This window comes from Dromiciops gliroides, chromosome 2, assembly GCF_019393635.1.
Source record: "Dromiciops gliroides isolate mDroGli1 chromosome 2, mDroGli1.pri, whole genome shotgun sequence".
In the NCBI taxonomy this organism is placed as follows: Eukaryota; Metazoa; Chordata; class Mammalia; order Microbiotheria; family Microbiotheriidae; genus Dromiciops; species Dromiciops gliroides.
This window is the reverse complement of record NC_057862.1, coordinates 576,505,859-576,531,475: the sequence shown is the minus strand read 5'-3', so window position 1 is coordinate 576,531,475 and position 25,617 is coordinate 576,505,859. Positions and strand designations below refer to the sequence as shown.

General features: G+C 38.8%; 1 protein-coding gene across 5 annotated transcripts in view; it reads left to right on the top strand.

Annotated features, from left to right (window-relative positions):
- SHLD1 (shieldin complex subunit 1) overlaps window positions 1-25,617 on the top strand; it is an 82,882-nt gene that overhangs the window by 6,526 nt on the left and 50,739 nt on the right. For all 5 annotated transcript variants that reach the window (XM_043980454.1, XM_043980456.1, XM_043980453.1 and 2 more), the window contains one exon: window positions 3,021-3,200. In XM_043980454.1, coding sequence (XP_043836389.1) covers window positions 3,029-3,200 — 172 coding nt within the window. In that variant the 5' untranslated portion in view covers window positions 3,021-3,028. The remainder of the gene's footprint in view (window positions 1-3,020; window positions 3,201-25,617) is intronic.

The window sequence follows — 25,617 nt, the reverse complement described above, 5'->3', positions numbered from 1 at the left end:
CAATGCTGAGCCTACCATCAATCCTTAATAAATTCATGTTTGACTGGCGTGTATAAAGTACTGTGCCCAGTGTTGGGAGGGATACAAAAGAGCTATAAGTCACAGATGCTGCCTAGGATGAGTTGGCAATCCAGTCAGTAAGGAGAAAGGCTTTAAGTAACAATACAATGCAGTATAAAAATAAGCATCAACATGAGTGCCGTGGATAAGGAAATACTTCAGTATTACCAGGCACTATGTCAGCCTCTGTGAGAAATAGAGGAAAATTTCTATAAAATGAATTTCCTGCCCTCTAGGACCCAATGTGAGGTACAGCTAATTGCTGCTCACATGGGGAGGCCATGCCCTACTTGTCTGGTCTATATACACTTTTTAGACAATTTAAATTGAACAACATAGGAACAGTGTGATTGATAATTGATGAAATAATGACATGTCTGGCTTGTGGTCAGTGTGATATATTAGAATGTCTGGATTGGGAGTTAGAGGACTTGGATTCCATTCCCAACTCTATCACTTCCTAACCATGGGCTTTCTAGGTTGCAGTTTTCATCTATCTATATAATGAATGTGTTGGAATGGATGACCCTTAAGGTCCCTCATAGCTCTAAATTTAGTATCTAGTTGACTTGAACCAAATCAGTTGACCTCTTTGGGCCTCCGTTTCTTTATCTATAAATGAAGGAGTTGTTCTCTAGTGTCCATTCCAGCTCTAGATTGATAAACCTTTGGTCATTTCCATAAAAGGTTGGCTGTCAACCCTTTATTCAGAAATATAACCCTTTCCTGTAAATTGTCTTCCTTAGTACATCATAAATTCCTTTCTTAATTTAAGTTCTTCCTTTGTCAGAACTGTAGTAATTCTGCAAAGAGAAAGGGTAGGAGGGAGAGGTGGAAGGGGAATAATTGGGAAAGAATCATGGAGGAGGTAGGATTTGAACTAGTTTTTGAAGGATAAATAGGAATGTGAGAGGGGGAGAGGAAGCTCATTTTAATTGATTAAACAAGACCAGTGAAAGCTAGGAAATGGAAAAGTCGAGGCTTAATATACACAACGAATAGATGTTATATAAATGTTAGCTATTAAAATAATAATAATTATTATTAACTGTGGTTTAGGAAAATCACTTTGGCAGCTGCGAAGAATGGATTGGAGGGACTAGAGCCTTCAAGCAGGAAGGCAAATTAGGAGGCTATTGCATTAATCTACACAAGTGGTGATAAGGAATGGAGCTGTGAGAAATGGCAGGGTCTGGTAATTGATTGGCTATGTGATGTGTGGGAAAGTGAGGATAATTACATTTAGGCTGACTGTTGGTCATTCAGTTAATAAACATTTATTAAGCACCTACTCTGTGACAGGCACTGTGCTAAGCAGTGGGGATATAAAAGGAGGCAAAAGGCAGCCCCTGTCCTCAAGGAGGTTGTAGTCTAATGGGGGAGAGACAACAAGCTAGTATGTGCAAATAGGCTATATACAGTAAATAGGAAATAATTAAAAGAAGGAAGCCTAGAATTAAGAAGGGTTGGGAAAGGCTTCCAGTAAATGATGGGATTTTAGTTGGAACTTCTTGGGCCATCTCCAGTGGTCCTCATACATACATACATGCATACGTGATACATAACACATACATACATACACATAGATGACTCAGAGAAGTGAGGCTGGTGACTTTTGCACAGCTCTCCCTCACTTAAATCCAATTCACTGCAAGTCGTGACATCACCTCCCGATGGTCCTCTTGGTCCTCTTAAAAAGGAAGAACAAACAACAACAAAGGAGGCTAGGGAAGGCAGGAGGCAGATCTGAGGAGGGAGAGCAGTCCAGGCATGGGGGATAACCAGAGAAAGTGCCTGGAGTCCAAGGACAGTGTTTTATTCATTGAATAACAAAGAGCCAGCATCACTGGATCGATGAGCATGTTGTGGGGAATAAGGTGTAAGAGGACTAGAAAGGTAAAAGGGGGTGACTGGAAGGATGATGGTGCCCCTGACTGAAACAAGGATGTGTGGAAGAGGAAGGAAAGATAATGTAATAAAATCATCGATATGAAACACAACCTAATGATCACTGCTCATCCTATGTTACTCATTCTGTCCCACCTTCATAAAAAGGGGAGAGCTAGAATTCTTACCAATCACTGCTCTCCAAGGACACCTGCTCTAGCAGCAAGGGGATGGTGGGTAGCACCAGAATTTTCCCGAAAGCATCTGTGCAGTTGCCAGGATAGTAGTTAGAGTGTAACTGTTTTGAGATGCTGACACATGGCTCAAAGAGAGGAGGGAGAGGGCACAGTGAGAGGAATGTTAGTGCATAAGGGTAGGTGTAGTTTTGTTGGAGACAAGCCCCACAATTGGCCATCTTGGATGGAATGGGATACAGCCTGTCTTTCCATCTTTGGATGGGTTGATCATCTTCCCCCACTTTGGAAACCACTGCTCTAGATTAGCTATAATGAGGACCTGAACTAGGGTAAAAGTCATGTGAGTGGAGGAAAAAGGATGGATGGAAGATATTTTGTGAAAATGGAAGGAATAAGTCTTGGAAACGATATGGAGAGAGAAGAGTCAGAGGATGCAGGTTGGATGAGTGGAAGGATTGTAGTACCCTCAATAAAAAGAATGAACTTTGGAAGAAGGGTGGGTTTGGATGGGGAGGGGATGTTTTATAAACAGTAGCATTATTCAGCAAAACTTTTTAGTTAAGATGTGGGACTTTAAGAGAAACTTCTGAAGGCAGTGAAAAATGGGATCTTGGGCAAAGTTTTCCTCTATAGTTTTCTGCAGCGTCCTGTTCTACCTGGGACTGTAGCTAAGGCCAATTTCTAATTGCTTGCCTTTCTTCCAAGTTTAATTATTAATAGTTTCTATCTGGTGAAATGATGTGTTTTCAAACAAATGCTGTGCCAATACTTTCATAATTTAATGTGGAAAAAAAGAAACTGCTTTAGACTGGAACGTGAGGAGCCTTTTTTTTTCCCCCGCCATGATTTTGATCAGTTTTGTTTTGTTCATGACAGGGAGGGCTATGGAAGGCCAGAAAGCCACATCAGGTCATTGCTCACAAGAGAGCAGCAACTTGCTGGACCTATCCCCAACCTATGACATAGCACAGCAGCTACAGCAGAAGCCCAGGCATGAGGCCAGTAGCGAGACTTCTAGTTCTGTGGACATTCTTGCTTCATTTTCACCAGATTCAGGTAAGAAGCAGACTTTAAAAAAACAAACCAGGATACACAACATGTGGGTACATGGTGGTTTTTCCTCTCTAAACATCAATAATTTGCCTTAGAAAATTATTTGTTTAAACAAAGTTGTAGGGACAAATTTCAAAGGCAAGTCTTTACCTAGAATTTGAAGTACCATTGGACCAATCAATCAAGTGCCCTGAGGATGCCTCAGGGCCGAGATACAACCTTTAAATAAAAATGCTGACCCTCAATAACAGTATGATGCCTTCTGAAATCTATCTGGGGTTTTTTAATGTCGAGAACACTTGAGTCAACAAATAGGGAAAGGAGTTTTGTTTTGTTTTTTCGAACCTTAGGAAGAAATAACTAAACTGCTTCTCTGAGTTCTATAGTTAGATTTTTTTAAAAGACTCTAATGTCCCCTTTGGAAAATAATTCCTTTGAATTTAAGTAGCACCTTTCCTTAATAGAGCTATGCCATGCCTCTTTTAAAATTTAAGAGCATTCTGTATACATTAATAGGAATAGGAAAGGCTAACACTTTATTTTTGGGGACCTGAGTAAAATTATTAAGTACACAAAGTTTGAACTCCAAGGCACACTTCTTCCAGGTATCCTCAGTCAATACCCTAGCTGAAATATTACCTTTACCTTGCTTAGAATTCTGGTAGATATAGATAGAGATTAGATGTGTGTGTGTATGTGTGTATGTATATATATATATACACACACACATGTGTATATATGTGTGTGTGTATATACATATATATATACACACACAGACATATGAATGAACATATACTTAGAATTCTGGTAGTACTATAATATATAATAAATATATATAAATGTATATGTATAAATATATACACACATATATTTTTTATATGTATATATACACATTACTCATTATATGTAGTATTATTGTTTACCTATCTTCTGTCTCCCCTGCAGGTCAGTTTTAAGAGCTCAGGGGACAAGCATTGGGTTATAGGAGAGGTCTTTGCATATAACAGGTGATCAAAATATGTTTTGAATGTACTCCACTTAAGCATTATGGTTATTTGTCACTGAATATATGTCAGGATTTAAAAAATAACAAGAAGAGAGGTGTGCTATGTTGTTGTTGTTCTGTTATTTGTTAATCATGTCTCACTTTTTGTGACTCCATTTGGGGTTTTCTTTTCTTTTTTTTTTTTTTTAGTGAGGCAATTGGGGTTAAGTGACTTGCCCAGGGTCACACAGCTAGTAAGTGTTAAGTGTCTGAGGCCGGATTTGAACTCAGGTACTCCTGACTCCAGGGCCGGTGCTCTATCCACTGCGCCATCTAGCTGCCCCCATTTGGGGTTTTCTTGACAAAGGTACTGAAGTGCTTTGCCATTTCCTTCTCTAGTTCATTTTACAGAGGTAGAAACTAAGGCAAATAGGATTAAGTGACTTGTCCAGGATCACATAGCTAGTAAGTGTCTGAGGCTGGATTTGAACTCATGAAGATGAGTCTTCATGACTCCATGTCCAACAATCTATCCACTGTACCACGTAACTGCCCCTCCAGCTGTTCTATGCTTTCTTCCTAAAACAAAATTGCTATATGACAAAGAAGGGATGGCCTATATAGGCCACCATTGAAACAGATATGATTCCTAGAAAAAATGTTTTGGATTTTTTTCTTGCCTCCACTATATTTTTATTCCAATATTTACTGAGGCTTAGAAGATGACCAGAAAAATCACTTAGTCCAGCTTTTTTTATATGAGGAAACTGGTAATGAGAGAAGTTAAGTGTGTTTTCGAAGTCCCAGAAGTATAAGGGAAGCTCTGGGATCTGAGTCCAGGTATTCTGACTCCAAATCCTGAGCTCTCTGTAGCATCCTGCTTCCTTTCCTCCTGTAGAGGTAAATCTTCATTTCTCAAAGACTTTGCTCGGGGAGCACAAGTTGTGGAAGAAAGCATGGGCCTGGTAATGGACTTTCTTCCAAACTCGTCAGGTTAGCCACCAGCTGATGGATTTTTCTGACCCCTAACCTCTCAGGAAGTTTGTCCATTAAAGTCAGACTTCCATTTTTTAAGCTAAGCAGGAAATGGATACAATCTAGAATGGGTTTTACTAAATTGTCACATTTTACAAAGGGAATTTTACCACTGATAGGAAAAAAATGACTGGAAGTGCCTTTGATATATCCTTAAAGCGTTATTTATTTTTATTCCAAACATCATTCTTTTGGTTCATAGGAAATACCTGTTGCTACAAAGAGAAAGCATTTTACAGATGTAATTTATTTCAAAAGGATTATTGCTTCCAGTCTAGCCCTTACCAGGAAACAGGTTTAGAGGTGATTGTTTTAAACATAGGGCAGTACTAATTCATAAGTTGCCCCACTTGTCCCCACTCTAACCTGCCTGTATTTTCAAATTTATAAAATTGTCCTTTGTTCTTAGATCTTTAATCTTAAATTACTTAGTTGATTCAAATTTTTCTGCATTTATTTTAACTTCTAGAATCTTTTCCCATGTCTTAGTTATAATATTTCATATTTTGTAATCTTCTCCACCTGTCATTAATATATATTAATATATAATAGGTATCTGAGGAGCCTTTTATAATTTATCTGATCTGTTTTAGTACTGATAGACTAAGAGCCTTGCATCAAACATATTATGACTCCAAAGCCAGTTTAGCATATTCTTTCCTTTTTTCCTTTAGAAAGGGGCTTAAAGGCAAAGAGAGGCATTCAAGATCTTATCATTTTAGGAAGTTTCTTTAAGTGATGACAGGCAGCATGGCACAGTGGAGAGAGAATTGGCCTTGGGGCCAGGAAGACCTGAGTTCAAGTTCTCTGACACAAACTGGCTAGGTAAGTTTCACCTCTTAGTGCTTTAGGTAATGCTCTTAAATTTGAGAAGGTGCTGACTTGCATTTATAGAGGAAATTATCTATCCCTAGCCTTTTGTAATAGAAGTTTGAAAACTGATAAACATCCTGGGATTTGTAATTTAAATGAACAAAGATTTCTTCTTGACTTTGCGAGTAGTTTGGGTCTGTTGAGATCTTTGTTCTAAAAGGTGGACTTAAGTCTCTCCCAGTTGTTCTTTTTTTTTTTTTTTAAGTGAGGCAATTGGGGTTAAGTGACTTGCCCAGGGTCACACAGCTAATAAGTGTTAAGTGTCTGAGGCCAGATTTGAACTCAGGTCCTCCTGACTCCAGGGCCAGTGCTTTATCCACTGCACCACCTAGCTGCCCCTCTCCCAGTTGTTCTTAAAGAGACACAATGTGTAAGAGAGCAGGAGCTCAAAGCTAAGAGGTAATATGCTTGTTCCTTTGAACTACAAACCTCAGAATGCCAGTCTTCTTTTAGAGAATTGGGAGATGGGACATGAAATTTTTTAGGGGAAATCTTGGTTTTAGGATAACTGCATCATTTTTTCCTAGTTATTTTCCACTTTTCATTCTTGGAAAACTTGGTAAGTTAGTTTGTCAGCTACATTTATTGGGCCTTCAGTGGTTTCATGGTAGTATATTTACTGCTATAGAAAGCATTTTAAGTCAATGTTCTTGCTTTGGACAAGATTGCAGGGTAGTTTCAGAGACCTGGTACACAATTATAGAAGGTACATAAAACTGAAGAGCATTCATTTACATAGTTGGTTTTTGTCTGGCAAAACCATGTTGGCAGACAGGCTAGATGAACTACGATTTGCACAGAAACTAACATGAAAAGTTATCAGGTTGCAGACTAATAAAATGATAAGTCAAATGGAATTAGGGAATATTTTAAAAGAATCTATGCAAAGGGGGCAGCTAGGTGGCACAGTGGATAAAGCACCAGCCCTAGATTCAGGAGGACCTGAGTTCAAATCCAGCTTCAGACACTTGACACTTACTAGCTGTGTGACCCTGAGCAAGTCACAATCCTCATTACCCTACCAAAAAAAACCCCAAGAACAAAAACAAACAAAAAAGAATCTATGCAAAGGAAAATAAAATGTTCATATCCATTTGACCCAGAAATCCCATTGCTCAGCATTTAACCCAAGCAGGATAAATACAGAAATAAAAGTCCCACATGCAGCAAAATGTTGGTAGCAACACTTCTTATAGTAGAAAATAATTGAAAGCAATGTAGATACCCATTGACTGGATAATGGCTGAACAATGACAAACTCTGTTATTGAGAGTTGTTGTTTTTAAAAATTGATACTTTTTGCAAAACACTCTCACTTCCTGATAACCACCCCTATCCTGCAACAGAGCCCTCCTTTACAACACAGAAAAGCAAAGTCCTATCAATAGTTGTCTGACAGCATTCCACACTGACTAGCCCTTAATTGGACAGTTAGGGTGGCTCAGTGGATAGAGTTCTGAGTCTAGAGTCAGGATAACATGAGCTTATATCCAGCCTCAGATGCTACTTGCTGTGTGGCCCTGGATAACTCACTTACCCTGTTTACCCCAGTTCCTTATCTGTAAAATGATCTGGAGAAAAATATGGCAAACCACTCCAGTATCTTTGCCAAGAAAGGCCCCAGTGGGGTCATGGGGAGTGTGATGCAATGGAAACGACTGAACAACAAAACAACAAAGCCGTTAACTCTTCTGAAAAGAGGGAAATAGGTTTTATCAGCAGTCTTTTGGAATCAAGACTAGTATAACGTTCCTCTAAACTCGAATGTCTTTTGATGATATGTTCTTTTTAATTACTGTGAAAATTGTATGTATATAAGTTTCTCTAGCTGCCTTTTTCACATTAAATTGGTTCATACAAGTGTTCCCAAATTTCTGAGAATTCTTCATATCCATAATTTCTGATTTTGCTATTATTTTATAATTTGTTCTATTGCATTCATATCCTAGAATTTGTTCAGTTTTTCCCAAGTTAATGGAAAGCACCATGTTTTCAGATTCTTTGCTATCACAAAATTGCCACTATTTCTATTTTGACAAACTTGCAGAATTTAAGGTTAGAAAGGACCTCAGTGACTATCTAGTTCTATCCATATATGAAAAGAATCTCCACTGTAACATATCAAAAAAGTGCTCATCTAGCCCCTCCCAGAAAGGAGAATCTACTGCCTTTCTTTATTGTCTGGTCTACTTGTGGACAGCTCTAAGAGTGAGGACATTTTGCCCAACATGCAGCTCCAAATGGACACTTCTGCCTATTGCTTCTCAATCTGACCTCTGGGAACAGAGGGAGCCCAGCACTTCCTCCATGTGACAACCCATCACATACTTCAAGACCGCTATCATGTACCTCCTGAGTCTTCTTTCTTTTCTTCTCTGTACTCTCTCCAGTTTATCAATGCTTTTTCTTAAGCAGTGGTACCCAGAATTGAACACAGTAATGCAGATGAGCTCTGTTAAAGAGTGTCTGTACTATAGCCCTGCTGTCATTTAACAGCATAATAAGGGATTACTGGAGGTAGATCTTGGTACCATCTCACATGTTTCTTTAGGATGTCACCAAGGTCAGCAACATAGAAGGCATCTTTATCATCAGAAGAAGAAACTTTCTGGTTCCCATATCCTTAGCAATAAACCCTTCTTCAATGAAATTAAGTTCATCACTGCTAAAACTGGTGTTCCTCTAAAGCACAACAACATGGAAAACTAAGAGATGGAATTTAAAGACAAGCTATTTCCAGCTTTTTAAAATACAAGGCTTTGATTGTGTCTCCACTGCACTGAAAGTGTTCTTAAAGGGCATAGACAGAGTAGGAAGACCCCATGGAAATGCTCAAGATGGATGGAGTTCAACAGCTACAATACCTCCAGCTGGAGGAGCTGTGCAGAGCTGCCAGCCTGAGATGGCACAAGAGCTGGTGGCACAGGAGCTTCTGGTGGTGGAAGCTGAAGGGATCTGACCATGATCTGTTCTTGATAAAGCCATTTTGACTCTGTCATCACTGCTTTCCTTTCTAGATGTTTGACAACCATATCTCTAGTGATCTTTTCTATAATTTTCCCAGGAATTGAAGTTAAGTTCAGGGACCCTATAGTTTATAGACTCTGTTCTCTAACATTTTTTTTAAAAATAGAAACATTTGCCCTTCTTACACCTGCTCTGTCTTTCATGATCTTACAAATATCACTGACACTGGCTCAGCAGTCACATTGGCCAATTCTTTCAGGACCTGAGAATGTAGTTTACCTGGGCCAGGTGACCTGAATTTAAAGAGCAGCTTGGTGCATTTACTATCTCCTTACTTGTTTTTGCTATCAACTCTATATTAGTTTTGTTATTTCTAGTGCAAAATTATCCCCATTATTTTAGTTATTCAGATTATTTGCCCCTCAGGGTGTGGCTGGAATTGGGCAGTGCTCTAAGCTTGAACTATCAACTTAGACTTCCCTCAAGAAATCCCATACAGGGGTGAAACAAACTAGCCTGAGTTCACTATGTGGTTCACAACCTCCTACTACCTTGGCCTTATCCTATCTTGTTTCATTTGGTCTAGGATTAAATATGCAAAAGTTATAATGCAATATTTTATATATTCATCAAAAGTGGCTCCTTTCCTGTTATGGGGTTGGGATATATCAAGGAATTTGAGACTATTAAAGTTTAAACTGCTAGCTAAACTTAAGGACAGACACACCTTGGGAAATAAGGGAGATAAACTCATTAGTCATGTTTGCTGCCTGATTGGCCAGGGGACAAAGATAACTCTAGCAGTAAGGACCATCACCTCTCATTCCATTGTCAGGTGGTCAACTCATCTATAAAAGCTTTTGTCTTTCTTCTGTTCAAGGAGAAATGCATTTCAGAGAATCATGTCTCTAAACCATTTCTCCCCTTCAGAGTCTATCACTCTTGGTCCCCTTCCTCTAGCACCGAAATAAAAGATTATTTTATTCTAATTGGATTTGTGTGTGAGAGGGTGTAATTCTTTAAAGAGGAATACCTAAGGACCTCCACCATCACCAGTTTCCCCCATTTCATTTCCCCATTCCCATTAGGGCTCTTAACTCCTTTCCAATTTCATGTGACCCAGAGGAATAATAAACTCTCATTCTAGATTACAGTACCTTTACTAAATAGACTCAGAAATATTCCTTGCACTACAATGGCTAAATATTTAAGTACTGATTATATCATATCCTTTGAAGCCTACATATTGTTAAACTGTTTAAAGAAGTAGAGAAGCATTAAATTGCTGTTTATTTCTAAGTTAGAGTTGCCTTCACATAGGAAAGAAAATACTAAATAGCAGCTCTCTTCTCCCTAAATCACCAAAATATTTATACTACACAGTACTTCCTGCACACTGTAGATAGAAAATAGTCTTCACTATGAACTGCTTGGGTAAAGGTCTCAAATCTTCATTTTCGTGGGTGACTTTTTATGGAAACACTTTCTAGTGCCCTGATTTTAAAGTCACTGAGGGAAAAGGAAGGATTTATCTCAGGAATAGTCATGATTAATCCTAATGCCTTGGTAAAGAGCTCACCAAAACATTCAAGGTTGGGAGCTGTCTTAGTCTCAAACTGAGACCTGGGAAAGACCTGAGTTTAGAAAGGACAAGGTCACCCACTGCATCCTGGGGCATCTTGCCTTTTGTCTTGCAACTGGATTTTATGATTCTGGAGGAGAGAGTGAGACTGAGTACTTTGAGCAGCTCTGCCTCATTTAAATCCAACTCATGTGCAAGTCAAGACATTACCCTCATGTCATTGGTCCTCTTCAAGAATGAAAGAGGAATAACAAGAACCATTTTTGGTTGCTTATTTTGGGGCTTAGGAGCTAGATGCTAGATTTTAGATATTTTAAATTTTTATTTATCTCTCCAAAAGCTGAGACAATTTACTCTTGTCCCATGTAGTTTTCATCTGTGATTTCTTGAAATATAGCTCTGAAAAAATGGGATTTTTAAAAGCCCATTGTATTTCAAATCAAGCTACTTGAGTAGTTTTTAAACCCAAATCACTGGGGCTTTCATTGAATACCCAATAATAGCCCCCAGCTCAAGCCTCTGTAGCTCATTGTTAAGGTTTTGGTGGCTTAGAATGAGTGTAAAATGGTGATTCTTTTCTGTTCTGGCCAGAAACTCTGAGGGTCTTCCTCTCCCAGAATGATATTTTTGTGATGGTAAATTGGACCATCTTTTGTCTCAATTCTAGCCTAGCCCTTAGTCATAGAATGGGCATATACATGCACATACATACATACACACACACACACACACACACACACACATACACATATTACATATACATCTCTTTAGATCTCTTTAGATATAAGCTCCTTGAGAGCAGGGCCGGTCTTTTGCCTCTTTTTATCCCCAGTGCTTAGCACAGTGCCTAGCATATAGGAAGTGTTTAAATACTGATTGATAGAAATTTTGGACAGTGTTTGACTTTGGTCTGTATTATTTGGAGTCTTGTTGCTGTGTTCTACTTTGTATATATTCTTCTTCAATCAAAGCGGCAGCTCAGTCTGGGGAACTTCAAACTTTTAAACTTAGGGAGACTAAGCAGCGTGATCTATGGTCATTGTCCTTCATTTTCTGGGCTCTAGAATCCAGTTTGAGTTTAGGCAGTGCTACAGTGGAATTGCCCTTCAGTGGTGCTCTAGGAGACATTTACAGCCCTCAGTCTCTGTTGCCCAGCTGGAAGGCTTTGCAAGTTCAGAGCAGCAAAGCTGTAGGCTGAGCCCTGGTCTCAAAGCCTGTACTTTGGTCACTCATCCTGGTGGATAGTCTCTACCTTCCATAGAATTGAATCCAAGATTCTTCTATGAAGTCAGAGAATCAGAGCTGCCTGACCACCACAGTTCATGCCCTGTTCACTTGCCTCAGGGCAGAGTTTGTTGTCTTGGAGTGGAAGGAGTAACTGTGATTTCTCCTTAATTTTCCCATCAGTCCTTGTCCTTGGGCCTCTTCCTAGATCTTTGTTAGAGTGGTTGTGAGGAGAGCTGGGCTGCTTCTTCCTGTTCTGACGTATTTGTTGGTCTCCCTCCCTGGGTTTTCAACAGACCTCTGGCTCTCTTGGTCTCCAAAGCAGTCTCGGCTTACATAGTTCTCAACAGCTCATGGATTTTACCCCTCTTGTGACATTCCTTTAAAGACTCACAGAAAGAAGGCTTTTGTTTGCCTTTGAAACCACACTTTTTTCTTGATCTTTTGCTTCTTTTCTTCTACCAGAAATCAGAGGAGCTAGAAATAGCTACTTGTGCCCTAGTGTGGCTAAGATCTTAAAAAGCTTCCATGCCTCTTTTTTTTTTATAGCACTGAAGAGGTATTTTTTCCTTTACTTAAAAATAAATTCCCATCAGTCTTTTCTAGTAAAACTGTTACTGAATATACCTGCATACAGTCATCTTTATCTAATAGTCTGTTGCTCCTGGCAATGTTTAAGTTAAGATAATAGCTTATAATTTTTAGAAAATTTTCTTCTAAAGGACTTTCTTAATAGATACAATATTCCTTATGATATAGTGGGAAATGGGGTACGGGTTGGGGTTCTTGGGAATTCCTCTTTAAAGAATTACACCCTCTTGCACACAAAACTTAGTTAGAACAAGGTGATAGTTTATTTAGGAGCAAGGGAAGGGAAGGGTGGGGGGAGGGAAACCATGAAAGAAATCCTTGGACTTTTCATGGGGAGATTTGGCATAAAGCACATGGCTCAGAGGTACCAAATCTCCTCGAACAGGAGACCGGAAGGTACTTTTATAGAGGACTGATGGGGGTGGACCATCTGCCCGTGAAAAGTTCCTTTAGTGAGAGAGGACCATCCCCCACTGGTGGTAGCTGGGGGAATTGGGTGAGGAGTGGAGGACCATCCCCCACTGGTAGTGACTAAAGGAATTGGGTGAGGGGTGGCTACAGATCCCTCTTCAGAACGCAAAGGCCACAGCCACACTCAAACTTATCTCTCCAGGGTAAGGGAGACCGGAATGAAGGGTAGGAATCCCAAGCTAGCTCAGTCCGATTTGGTTCCTCTAGGCGTTATCTGTCCTCTGGTTTAGTTTCTCAAGGAGAAGATTCCTCGGTGTGCCCCAGAGAAATTCTGGGGGTGCTCTGCGCCCCATGACATTCCCCACTTCTCTATATATAAGGAAAGGGGACGAAGATTATTCTGAAACTGCTTCATGCTGACCGGGGGTCGAAGAAATCACGGCGCAAGGGAGGGGGAGGGGAGAGAAGTGGAAAAGGCCTGGAGTGCGTGGAGTTGTGAGGGGCCCAGAGAGTCCAGAGGCAACACGTAGGCACAATGGGTATCTGCCACGAATCCTTGAGCCTAGATGGAACAGACTTAAACAAAAAATTAAAACTGACCAGAGCAAAAGGGAAAAGGGGCTTTATCAGATCAGGAGTCAAGTGGGACCTTTTTGCAGGACAGGGTGTGGCCTGCTTTACAGGAGGGAGTTCAAGCCTAATTCTGTGATAGGCAGTATCTGTCTACATTAAGGGTCCCTTTTATCCCATCCCCACTTTGTGCCTTGATTGCATGCTAGGACCTGAACCAGAGAGTAAGACAGAGGTCGCCCCAAAACCATTCCTAGGCTTGCCTCCTATGTCCAGCTTGGCCATAGGCCTGACACGATGCTGGTCAGGAGAGCAAGCTGCAGAGCCTTGGATTTTTGCTAAGCCGATCTCTCGGGTGCTGCCCTGGGGACAAAGAGGTAGGAGAGCTGACCTCACCTTCGTGCGGCCCCCACTTCTGTGTCCCGGTTTAATGCAGCTGCCAGAATCTCGGCCAGCCAGAGTTCTGCTGGTAGCAGATGTGGTGATGGCTGCTGCTATTATATGAGCTTGGTCTATGGAGCGGGCACGAGCCATCTTTTCTCTCTCTTTGGCTACTGCAAGGTCCCTGTTATTAAAAATCTTAAAAGCAATGTCAAGGAGTTGTGAGGATGGAATCTGGGGACCCCAGTCTAACTTCTGGAGCTCTCTCCTAATGTCAGGAGCAGACTGGCTGATAAAATGAATATTGAGGACAGTAATTCCTACATCTCTTTGGGGGTCTAGGTTAGTATATTTCTTCAGAGAGTCTGCTAAGCGGCTCATGAAGACAGCAGGATTTTCATCAGACCCCTGTGTTATCTCCCTCACCTTTCCATAATTGACTTGTTTCTTAACCCCCCTTCTCATTCCCTCTACTAGGCAGGTGACCATGTGATTTCTACAAGCTCTGTCTTCCCTGTTATCATAGTTCCATCTCGGTTCTATGACCCGGACAGCTGTAAATCCAGGGACCCCAACCCAATTTCCAACCTGCGAGTGTTCATCCCCAACTTGTACAGCCAGGTCCCAAATCTGTTTTTTCTCATCAGGGGTACAACAGCTGGCAAGTTCATTGAGGGAGATAACACAGGGGTCTGATGAAAATCCTGCTGTCTTATCTCCCTCAATGTGTGACCCTGGGCAAGTCACTTAACCCCAATTGCCTCATTTTTAAAAAAAGTGTTATTGGGTCCTTTTCATGGATGAATAGGACAAGGCAGTGGGAGAAAGTAGAAAGGATATTTCTTTGTGAGTTAGGAATCCTTGCTCTGCCACTGACTGTTTTCTTGGGCAAGTTATTTATCTCTTGTGAGTATGTTTCTTCGTGTATAAAATGAGATCTTTTTCAAAGGTCCCTGTTAGCTCTATGATGCTATGCTTTTAAGATTGAAAATATGTTGCTGTGGTAGGGTAAGGATGCATTTAAATATGCTTTTGGTAATGTCATCACTTGGATACCTTCTACCTCTCATAGGTTCAGGGAACCTTGGGTCTGTATTAGATGTAATACCTTCCTAATTCTTATATTGCCTTTGTTTTAGAATTCTTTACCTGAAAGATGAATATTTCTGATTCTAGCAGGCTACATGAATATACTAATATTCATGTTAATTTTGCTACATACATTTTCATAACACATTATAATTTGAAATGCACTTTCTTTCACATGCATTATCTCACTTGATCTTCACAAAAGCCCTGAAAGTTAGAACGAGACCAATAGTATTATTTAAAATTTATCGATAAAGAAACTAAAATAATACTTTGAGGAATTAGATGATTCCAACTAGTTCTCCTTATTAATGAAGATAGAATCCAAAATAGAATTTCAAAAGATTCTTCCTTCATCTTTTAAAAGAATTATCATTAAGACATGTAAAAGTTATTAGTTATTGACAGACGGATAAACAGACAACATATGCAACAGATGTCTGGATTAGTGAAGTCTCCCAGGTAAGGAAGTGGTATTTTATATTTAGTGGTGAAACAGGTCCTATAAACTGATATTGCCATACTGAAAAATTTAGAGCTATTCCTTAAACCTATCAGTACCATCAGTCTGGTACCTGAACGATGACTCTCCCTTGATCCAGTGCTTTTAGATAAAAGAAATTAACCCCAAGTTGTATTTTGGCCACTGGGTTTTGCTTGTTTGTTTAGTGTTGTGGGTTTTTTAAACAAAAAATGCTTAGAATTGCATAAGTTCACGCATCTTTGAAGATAACACTAAGTATATGATTGGTATAGGTGACCTATAATGAGAAGCTAGTGTCAAAGAATCACAAAAATCTCAGAACTGTAGAACATCTCTATCTAGTCAAACCCATACCTGACCAAGAATACTCCCTATGACATCCCCAATTAGTAAGGGAATAGCCAGTTTCTCCCCTTTATCTCAACTTCCCATTATGTCCACTCCAAAAACAGTTCTACTTATTGGTGAATATAAGATCCCAAACAGAATTTCAAAAGATGTTTTCTTCACCTTTTGAAAGATGAAATTACCATTAAGTTAAAAAAATTACTAGTTACTGTCATTCTTGGAAGAGAGACACAGACAGAGGGAGACAGACAGACAGAGAAGCAGACAAACAAGAGATGCAACAAATGTCTGGATTAGTTTCCCATCTTTACTACATTATACCTCTGTTCCAGGCCTGTGATCCATTTCCAGGAAGTAGTTAGGTTGCACAGTGGATAAAGTACTGGTCAAGAGTCAGAAAGACCTGAGTTCAAATGTGACCTCAGATACTTACTAGCTGTGTGACCCTGGGCAAGTCACAAGCTCTGCCTCAGTTTCCTCCACTATTATATGGGGATGATAATAATAATAGCTGCCTCACAGAGTTGTAAGGATCAAATAAGATCATATTTGTAAAATGCTTAGCACAGTACCTGGCACATAGTGGGTGATAAATGTTTTTCTTCTTCCTTCCTTCCTTCTCACATTCCTCAACTACTTCCTCTGTCACACATGGTCTAAAGTAAGTTCTGTCAAAAATATCCCCTCTGCTTCTGCATCTTGATTTCCCTCATCCTCTCTAGCATGCCTCCTTCCTCTGGCTCCTGTATTTCCTTATATGAGTATCTCTTCTTAGTAGACAGTACTACTCCCTTCTGCTCCTTTACCCTGTCCTATTTCTTTTAAATGTAGTATATCTTTTAAAGAGCCATTGTCAATGAGACCTATCATTTTCTGAACTGTCAGGTTTCTCAAGATTGAAAGATTTTGGTTAGACTTTGTGAGACTTACTATGAAATGCTCAGGGCAATTTTTCTTTTCTGTTATACAGGCATCTAAATCAATTTCTAACAGCCCAGCTCTATAAACCAAGTGAACATGTTAGAGTTCAGACACTGCCATATGTATTAATTTCATCAAGTTTTATGCCTTAGTACATACATATTCTGCATGTGAGCTGGAATTCATTCCCATCTGCTTTTCTCATCAAAAGTAGGATTATTAATCTGAGTCCAAATGTTTGGAGACTAGAATTTAATGGATGCTCAGTGTCTTTAGATGAATGGAGCAATTTAATAAGGTTCTTTTCTTTTTTTTTTCTTTTCTTTTCTTAGAAAAAGCAATTACACAATAAGCTACATCTTTTATACTTTCCTATGGACTGCCAGAAATGTTTCAAATAGTGGGGGAATAATTTGAGGTAGATGCCTACATTTATATATTGTTCCTTAATACTGCTCTGTTCATTCCATCTGAAATGACATTCCTGACAATTTATTCCTACTCATTTCTCCATTAATTTTTTCCTCATCTCCCCATCTCCCCATCTCCCCATTCTCCAAGCTAGCAAGGGTCTTTCCTTCCTGTGAATACCTAGAGCATTTTGTACTTCTCTGATTGCATTTCCATGGTACACTTTGTGTTACAGTTGTTAGTGCCCAAATGCCTGACTGGCTGAAAAGTTCCCCTGGGGCACAGATCATGTCTTGTTTTTCTTTGCCTTGTTTTACTGAAAAACTATGTTTTGAAAGCACCCGAAACAAAGTTAAAACCATCCACTCACTGTGTGAATTCCCTGAAAACACTAAAATAAAAATCTTCTTGTTTTTCTCCATTATTCTCAAAGTACCTGACAGGTAAATTGCACATAGTAGGTACACATGTTGAATAAACATCAGCAATAATTAGGCATGCAAAAATGAGTTAAGTTTTTATTTTCAATTTTCAAGAAATTCTAGATAGGGTAGAGGGGGTTAAGTGACTTGCCCAGGGTCACACAGCTAGTAAGTGTCAAGTGTCTGAGGTCAGATTTGAACTCAGGTACTCCTGAATCCAGGGCCAAGGCTTTATCCACTGTGCCACGTAGCTGCCCCCTAGGTAGATTTTAAAACTATTTCTTCCTTCTTTATAATGAACTAGGCAAATAAATAACAGATATTAATATTTCTATATATGAAGAAGAATAGAAAATGAGGATTTATATGCAACTATGAATCTCCATTATATGTATCTTTTTTAAAAGCATATATTAAATTTAACATAATCCCAATGTGACCCTGCTTTGTATGTGTCCCATTCTGAATTTCTTTCTCCCTTCTGTATATTTTTAAGATGATTCATTGATTCTCTTTTCTTCTTTTTTTTTTCTCTTCTTTTGGCCATCACTATCACTGCTTCTCTTCCCACAAAGCTCCCCCTTGTAACAAATACATGTAGTCAAGCAAAACAAACCTGTACATGGCTGTGTCTGAAAATATGTGTCATTCTACCCCTCTGGTTCATTACTTCTCTGTTAAGAGGCAGGAAGCATGATCCCTCAGCAGTATTTTGGAATTGTGACCACTTATTGCATTGGTCGTAACTCTTAAATTTTTCCAAGTTGCTTTCCTTTACTATGTTGTAGTTGTGTAAATTGTTTTGGTTCTAAAAAAAAAAATGGGCAGCTAGATGGTACAGTGGATAGAGCACCGGCCCTGGAGTCAGGAGTACCTGAGTTCAAATCCGGCCTCAGACATTTAACACTTACTGGCTGTGTGACCCTGGGCAAGTCACTTAACCCCAACTGCCTCACTAAAAAAAAAAAAATTTGTTTTGATTCTGCTCACTTTATTCAGCATCTGTTAGTATAAATCTTCTGAGGTTTCTCTGAATTTGTCCTTTTCATCTTTTTATAATAATAACCCACTAATTTCATAATTTGTTGAGTCATTCACCATTTGACTTATACTCATTCTCAGTTCTTTGATAGACCAAAAAGCACTATTATAAATATTTTTGTCCATATAGGCCCTTTCCCCCATCTTTGATGTTGTTTGAGATATATGCCTAGTAGTAGTATTTTGGGGTCAGTCCAAAGTACTTTCCAGAATGTAAGGCTCTGCCAACAAGGCATTAGTTTTTCTACCCTTTCACAGCATCTACTAATTTTCTTTTTTTTTTTTTAACAGCTTCAGCATTGAGTTAATCCAGGAGCCATCTCTAAAAAACTTAGTTATTGATTAACATTTTACATAGGGAAATCCCTCTTTGGAGGATTGTTGCCTTATCAGTGGATTGCTAAAGAAAGAGAGAGGTATTCAGCAGCTTTATAACAGCTTTAGGGATCGTGCAAAACCTAGTGTTCTGCCAGTCAGAAGATCTGTCTTTGGTTCCATTTGTGACAAATGGAGTCACGCCCCCTGTTGGAGAGTTACTCTACCAACAGGAGAAGGCATCTGAGGGCAAGCCATGTGGCTTGGAAGGTCAGTTCTTTGGCGTCAGGAAGTGATGTTTGATGTTTCCAGTTTATACAGGATGCTTGTGGGATGAAGAAGGGGTGAGGCTTTTTTTTTTTCATCAGGGCCTTGTGGAGAGTGGAGCTAGAAATGCTGGCTCCCTGAGATAGATAGATGTAGGCATATAGGCCTCTCTCTCTCTTCACCAAATTCTTATGCTCCTTAATAAATGCTTAAAAGTCTAAACTCTTGCTAAAGCTTCTAATTTATTGGCAACCACTCATTAGATTTTTAGACAGTATAGCTAGGTAGCAACTTTACACAATTTTGGCTTTGCTACAAACCTGTGTGACCTTCAGTACATCTTTTTAAGCCTCGGTTATCTTCCCTATGCAATGAGGGATTTGGACTACAGTCTCTCCATGGTCACTCCTTCAGGCTATAACTTTCTTTGAGTCCACAATCTATCAGCTCTACAGAACTAGTTAGACCACAAATGGTAGAGAGTTTTCTCAAGCAAATATGGGCAAAATGCTGTGTAAGAGAGCAGAAATGGATTTTTAGTACTGACAAAAGATTGAATAGTTTGGGGAGGGGAAAAGGAATGTTAGTGTACAATCTAGAAATATGATGACCCTTGTGTCATTTCTTTTCCATGTAGAAGTTTGGAGTATTTTTAAGCATTACTTTCTAGAACCGACTATATATTCCATCATATAAGCTGGGACTTAGATGTTACTGAGTTAATTAAAGTGGAATGTTCTCTGTGAAGCTGACCTTGTGGTTAGACTTGATCCAGTTTTAAATAAGACTGTTTTTCCAAACTGCTTTTACTCATAATGTCACCCAACTCCCACACAAAGGAGAAAAAAAAGAAAAGATCAAGAGTTGCCCTAAAGTCGTTTTCCTTCACTAGTGCATCTTTTCTGTATCTGGGACCTCAGAAACCACAAATCATTAAATGGGAGTTGGCTTAGTAGAGCATTGTACTGATTCTCCTTCCGGGGAAGAAGCAACCAGTGGGCGGACTAGACCCACTAATGAGGTCCTTAGAGGCCAGAAACGAGACAGGCCCATCTCAACAAGTGTTCTGTGTTTTTGGCCTACCCCTTTTCTTCTTATAGTTTTGAGCACATTGCTGCAAGAGAAAAGATAAAATTTTACTAAATTGGTAGAGCCTGAGCTGCTATATTTTATTGAGAAGTGAAGGTTAGTAATTGATCGTGAGATTGAATGTCAAAAGATATCATATCTTTAAAGAAAATTCAGTTTTTGACTCCCTTAAAATATTATAGAAACAGGGCAGCTAGGTGGTACAGTGGATAGAACACTGGCCCTAGATTCAGGAGTACCTGAGTTCAAATCCAGCCTCAGACACTTGACACTTACTAGCTGTATGACCCTGGGCAAGTCACTTAACCCCCATAGCCCCGCCAAAAAAAAAAAAATTATAGAAATAATATTGATTTGGCACTCAAATAGCCTTTCTAAGTCATAGGCAGAAAAAATACCTTTGAATGGAGATAGTCTAGTTTTATCTACTCATGTGAACCTAATGGTAGAGTTGATAATCCCTGGAGCCAGATCTTGAAACTTTATAGAGGTAAATTTTAATGCTTCAGGGAAAGTCGAAATATATAGACCAACAAGTGGTCAAATGAATCATGAAATTGGAAGGGAACTTAGAAATCATATAGTCCAACTCTTTGATTGTAGAGATGAGGAAACTGAGGCTCAATGAATTTATCTGACATGACTAAGGTAAAGGTAATTAGTAGAAGGACTAGAACCCAGCCTTCTTGATTCCCAGTTCAGACCTCTGGCCAATATACTAAGCTATACCTAGAGAACCACAGAGAGGTAATAGGAGTGGTAGTATAGTGGATAGAGTGCTAGAGTTGGACTCAATACAGATGGATTCCCAACCTGCTTTACTCACATTCTAGCCATGAGATCATAGTTATTTGCACTTCTCTGAGCTTCAAATTTCCTCATGTGTAGAATGAAGAGAATGATACCTGTCATACCTGCCTCATAGATTGGTTGTGAGGCTTATAGGAGAGAACCCATGTAAAGTGCTTTAAAGACTTTAAAGAAATATCTAAATGTCAGTTATTTTCTTATTTTCTCTTCATAAAAACATTTCTATGACACAGAAGGAGATGAGTATTATTGTCCGTATTGCTTAGGAAGTTTATTTCTTGAAATCCTATACTGAATTAGTAGAAAGGTTGAGACTAGACTCTGGGTCTTCCCATACCTTCGCCATTGCTTGTCCCATTGGAACAGGGTCAGTAGCCACTTTAGCCCTGAGGGCCACTAGTGAGACTAACTAGTACAATTACTTGTCTCTGGAAGAATGCACAGGCAGTAGGGAGTGAGGGGAGAAGAGGTCCTGAGATGGATTGTAGTGTGGGGAGAAGAAATTCAAATCAACAGAAGATCTACCAGACAGTGACTCCTAGACCACTCATTTGTATTTATTTATGCCTTGGGTTGCCTCTCCCTGTGCTTCTTCACCTAAATATTGCTCCGTGGCAACTTTGTTTCACCTTGCAGTTGTTTCTCATCTGCCAAATATAGTAAGTATCCAGTGACTACCTGTTTATTAAGTAATAAGACAATAAATAGAACATTCAAAGCACATTTTTTGGATCATGTGAAATCTATATATTAAGGGTGTTAATGTGTTGAGGAGAGAAACTGTTGGGCGTCAGTAAATAAAGGTCCACTAATTTTTTGGCAAATAAGATTTTAAATCACTTTTAGGGCAGGAACCTTGCCAACTATTTTATTTATAACCTGAGAGGCAGCATGGTAAAATGGAAAGAGCACAACAAACACCAACTTTGGAGTCAGAGGATCTGAATTCAAACCCTACCTCAGCCACTTAAGAACTGTCATATTAGGCAAATCACTTCACAAGTCACATATCAAGGCAGCAGATTAAAAAAAGAAAAGTTCAAAGTGATATAAATCAAACTGGGCCTCTCTTGGCTTCAGTGTTCCCATCTGTAAAATGAGGGTTTTGGACTAGATGATAATTAAGGGTCCTTCTAGATCTGAATCTATGATTGCATATTCCTCTTCTCAGCACCCAGGGCAATGCTGGGCACATAGGCATTCAATATACTTATGATTGATCAGTGTGGAGACCAAGAATTAATTGAATCAATAAAGACTTTGAATACTTTAGTCTGGAGAGAAAAAAATCTAATATTAAAATTGTCTTTTCATAATTTTAGAGTTATTTATGATGGACAGACTTTCAAAGATAAAACTGTTACATAAAAAGGAATAAAGCAGAGTTCATAAAATCAGGAAGATTAAAAGTGATACCTCAAGCACATGACTGTTGCTTAGCCAACTGCTAGACCATCTCAGAGGGAAAAGTTTGATTTATATCACTTTGGATATTTATTTTCTAATCTTCTGCCTTGATCTGTGGCTGTTAGCCTGGGCATTTGATTTGTACTGCTCTGTAGAAAGAGACTGGAGATAGCAAAGTCAGTTGGGACATCACTAACTGAATGTTTTATTGTCCTCAATGTCCAGGCCTTTCTTATAGTTATTCAAAGCTGCCTAGTGAGGTAGTTGGTAAAATTTTATTATACAAGTAACCCCTTGGAAGTTCCAGAGAGCCCCCTCATAATCTTTATTTGAAATACTCTGTTAAATACCGAATATCATGGTAACAGTATGTTTCCCTGAAAAATCTTCTGATATTTATATTTGACCAGATAGAAGAATAAAAGGTACCATATATTGTTAAAGTATTGGATACAGGTATTTTGTATGTGTGTATGTAAATGCAGCAAACCACTATTTATCTGCCCCATAAAATAGGGTTCAGAAATATTTTTGTCTGGTATTTTGAGAGCAGAGAGCATGTTGTTTGGTAAAAAAAAAAGTTTCAGTTAACTGGTAGTTAATTCATATAGGCCCATGTGGTCTCCTTCTTACTGTTTCCTTTATTCTTTCTTCTAAGATGTGGGAATATGGGTCAGGGCCTCAGTTATATATATGTGGCCAACTCCTTCAGCTGCATAGCAAACAAACAAAATACACAGATTCAGTTCGGAGAAGGTGTTATCTTTTTTTTTTTTTTTTAAGTGAGGCAATTGGGTTTAAGTGACTTGCCCAGGGTCACACAGCTAGTAAGTCTTAAGTGTCTGAGGCCGGATTTGAACCCAGGTACTCCTGACTACAGGGCCAGTGCTCTATCCGCTGCGCCACCTAGATGCCCCAAAGGTGTTATCTTCTGATACATCTGAAGTATGATCACTGTAGGTGCATATTTGAAGTTTAGATAGAGGAAGAAAATTGAAAAGTAAGATGTTATAAATGAATCTATTTCTTCAGGATTGCTCTCAAAAATTACTGTAAAAATACCAAAAAGAAGAAAAAATTGCCACCAGTCATCAAAAGAAAATGAAGAACAAAAATAACGAACAATTGAAAGAACTCTGACAAAAAGTTGGAGAGGTTGTCAGAAACAAATCAGTGAGTCCCTCAACACAAAAAATGGTAATAAACACTGAAAGAATTAACATTTTAAAATGGGGCGGGGGGGAGGAAATGAAGCCCTGGATGCAGGTAAGGAATTTCAGGACAAGATTATGGAATTTGGATGGATCAGAGGATTATAGATTTTAGAACCTGGAAGTACGATAGTGGCCATCTAGTATAATCCCTTTAGACAAGTAAAACAAGATCAAACTAAGGGCATGGAATGTAAGGAAGATGTTCCTTTTCTCCTCTTCTACCCTTTCGCCATTCTTATTCTCCATCAGTTTGCCAAGAACAATAATGTGTGTGTGTGTGTGTGTGTGTGTGTGTGTGTGTGTGTGTGTGTGTAAAACACCTACCAAATCAAAGGTGGTAGAAAGACATCCTGGGAAAGAAAACTGAGCAGAAGACCTATAATCTGGGTGAAAGGAGTACTTCATCTCTTTCATTCTTACAAGGCTTCTCCCTTGAATTCTTTTTAATAAGCATCCTTGGCCTAATATCTGCTGCCTTTATATTTTTAAAGGAGATGAAAAGATACCAAATTGGGAGGATATGGGGTTTGGGAATTTGGCTCCCTAACATCACCATTTCGATGAGGTCCTGAGCTGGAGAAATCCAAAGCATTACTGTCTCAGGACTCACAACTAGAAAGTTTTTAAGTATCCCCTCCTGTATTTTTTGTTGAGTTGTTGTTCTACTTAAGGGTGATCAAAGAGACTTAAATTTTAAAGGTACAAAGACACTCCTTTTAAGAAATCAGTTTTTCTTGCTATATCAACTTTGTCACTAAAGTTGGGCTTAGAATTAAAAATTAAGGTCTGGGGGCAGCTAGGTGGCACAATGGATAGAGCACCGGCCCTGGATTCAGGAGGACCTGAGTTCAAATCCAGCCTCAGACACTTAACACTTACTAGCTGTGTGACCCTGGGCAAGTCACTTAACTCCAATTGCCTCACCAGAAAAACCCAACAAAACAAACCTAGGGTCTGCCTCTTCTGGGATAGATTCCTTCTAACTCTGTTAGTTCAAGAGAGTCTTAATGTGTTGAAGGGAAGGGCATGATGGATGAGGCTACCTGTATCATGAAGATGCTGCAGAAGGTTATTTCAAGTTATACTGACAGATATTCAAATTATTTCAATCAATGCTTGGTTACCAGTGACAGCAAGTTTTATGAGAAGAATAAGAGCCTGATTTTTCTTGAAGTCCCAACATTTTAATTCAAGTTGAAATCTCTGTTTTTGAGGTTTTTGTTGGTAGTTCAGGATTTCTCTTTGTTTTTTGTTTTATTCAGTACATCTGGTACGGTGACCTCTGGAATTGTGTACTATTATATTCTGTACCTTTTCTCTATACCAGAATTAATGGTCTATTAATGGTCTACCTTTTTCAAGAGAATTCTTTTGAGAGTACATGTGTTTTGTTTTTTGCTTTTATCTGTTCCAGCTGGGCAAATATATTTTTCTATAATTCCCAAAGCACTGGAATTGCAACATTAGCTACGGTTTCTGGAGGACTTAAATTGGGTGTGTGGGAGGTCACTTGAAGACTACTGTTTGCTCTTTACTTTTGCTTTTAATAAATGTGTTGCAGAAAATGGTATTTTTAAATGTATTATAAATTTAATAACCATCACCAAAAACAAATAATCATATAAACATACAAAATACCCTACATACAAATCTTAGTATTTAATTAAGGTATTATAAATGTATTAACAAAAACATTTTAAATGCTTTCCTACTCCCTTTGTCTCTGATTTAATTTTCTTTCTTCTTGGGATTGGACTACACAGACTTTGAGATCCCTTCTTCATCTAAGACTTTAAATTATACAAAATGTGCTAATTTGCATTTCTCTGCCAGTTAACATTGGTATAGGAAGTCTTTCATTAGGAGTTGCCTATACGTATGAAACAATATGTCTAGTTTTACATGTACATACACATATATACACATACATATATAACTTGTTATATATTGATATGTATAATACTCTATACTGTTCAAATCATA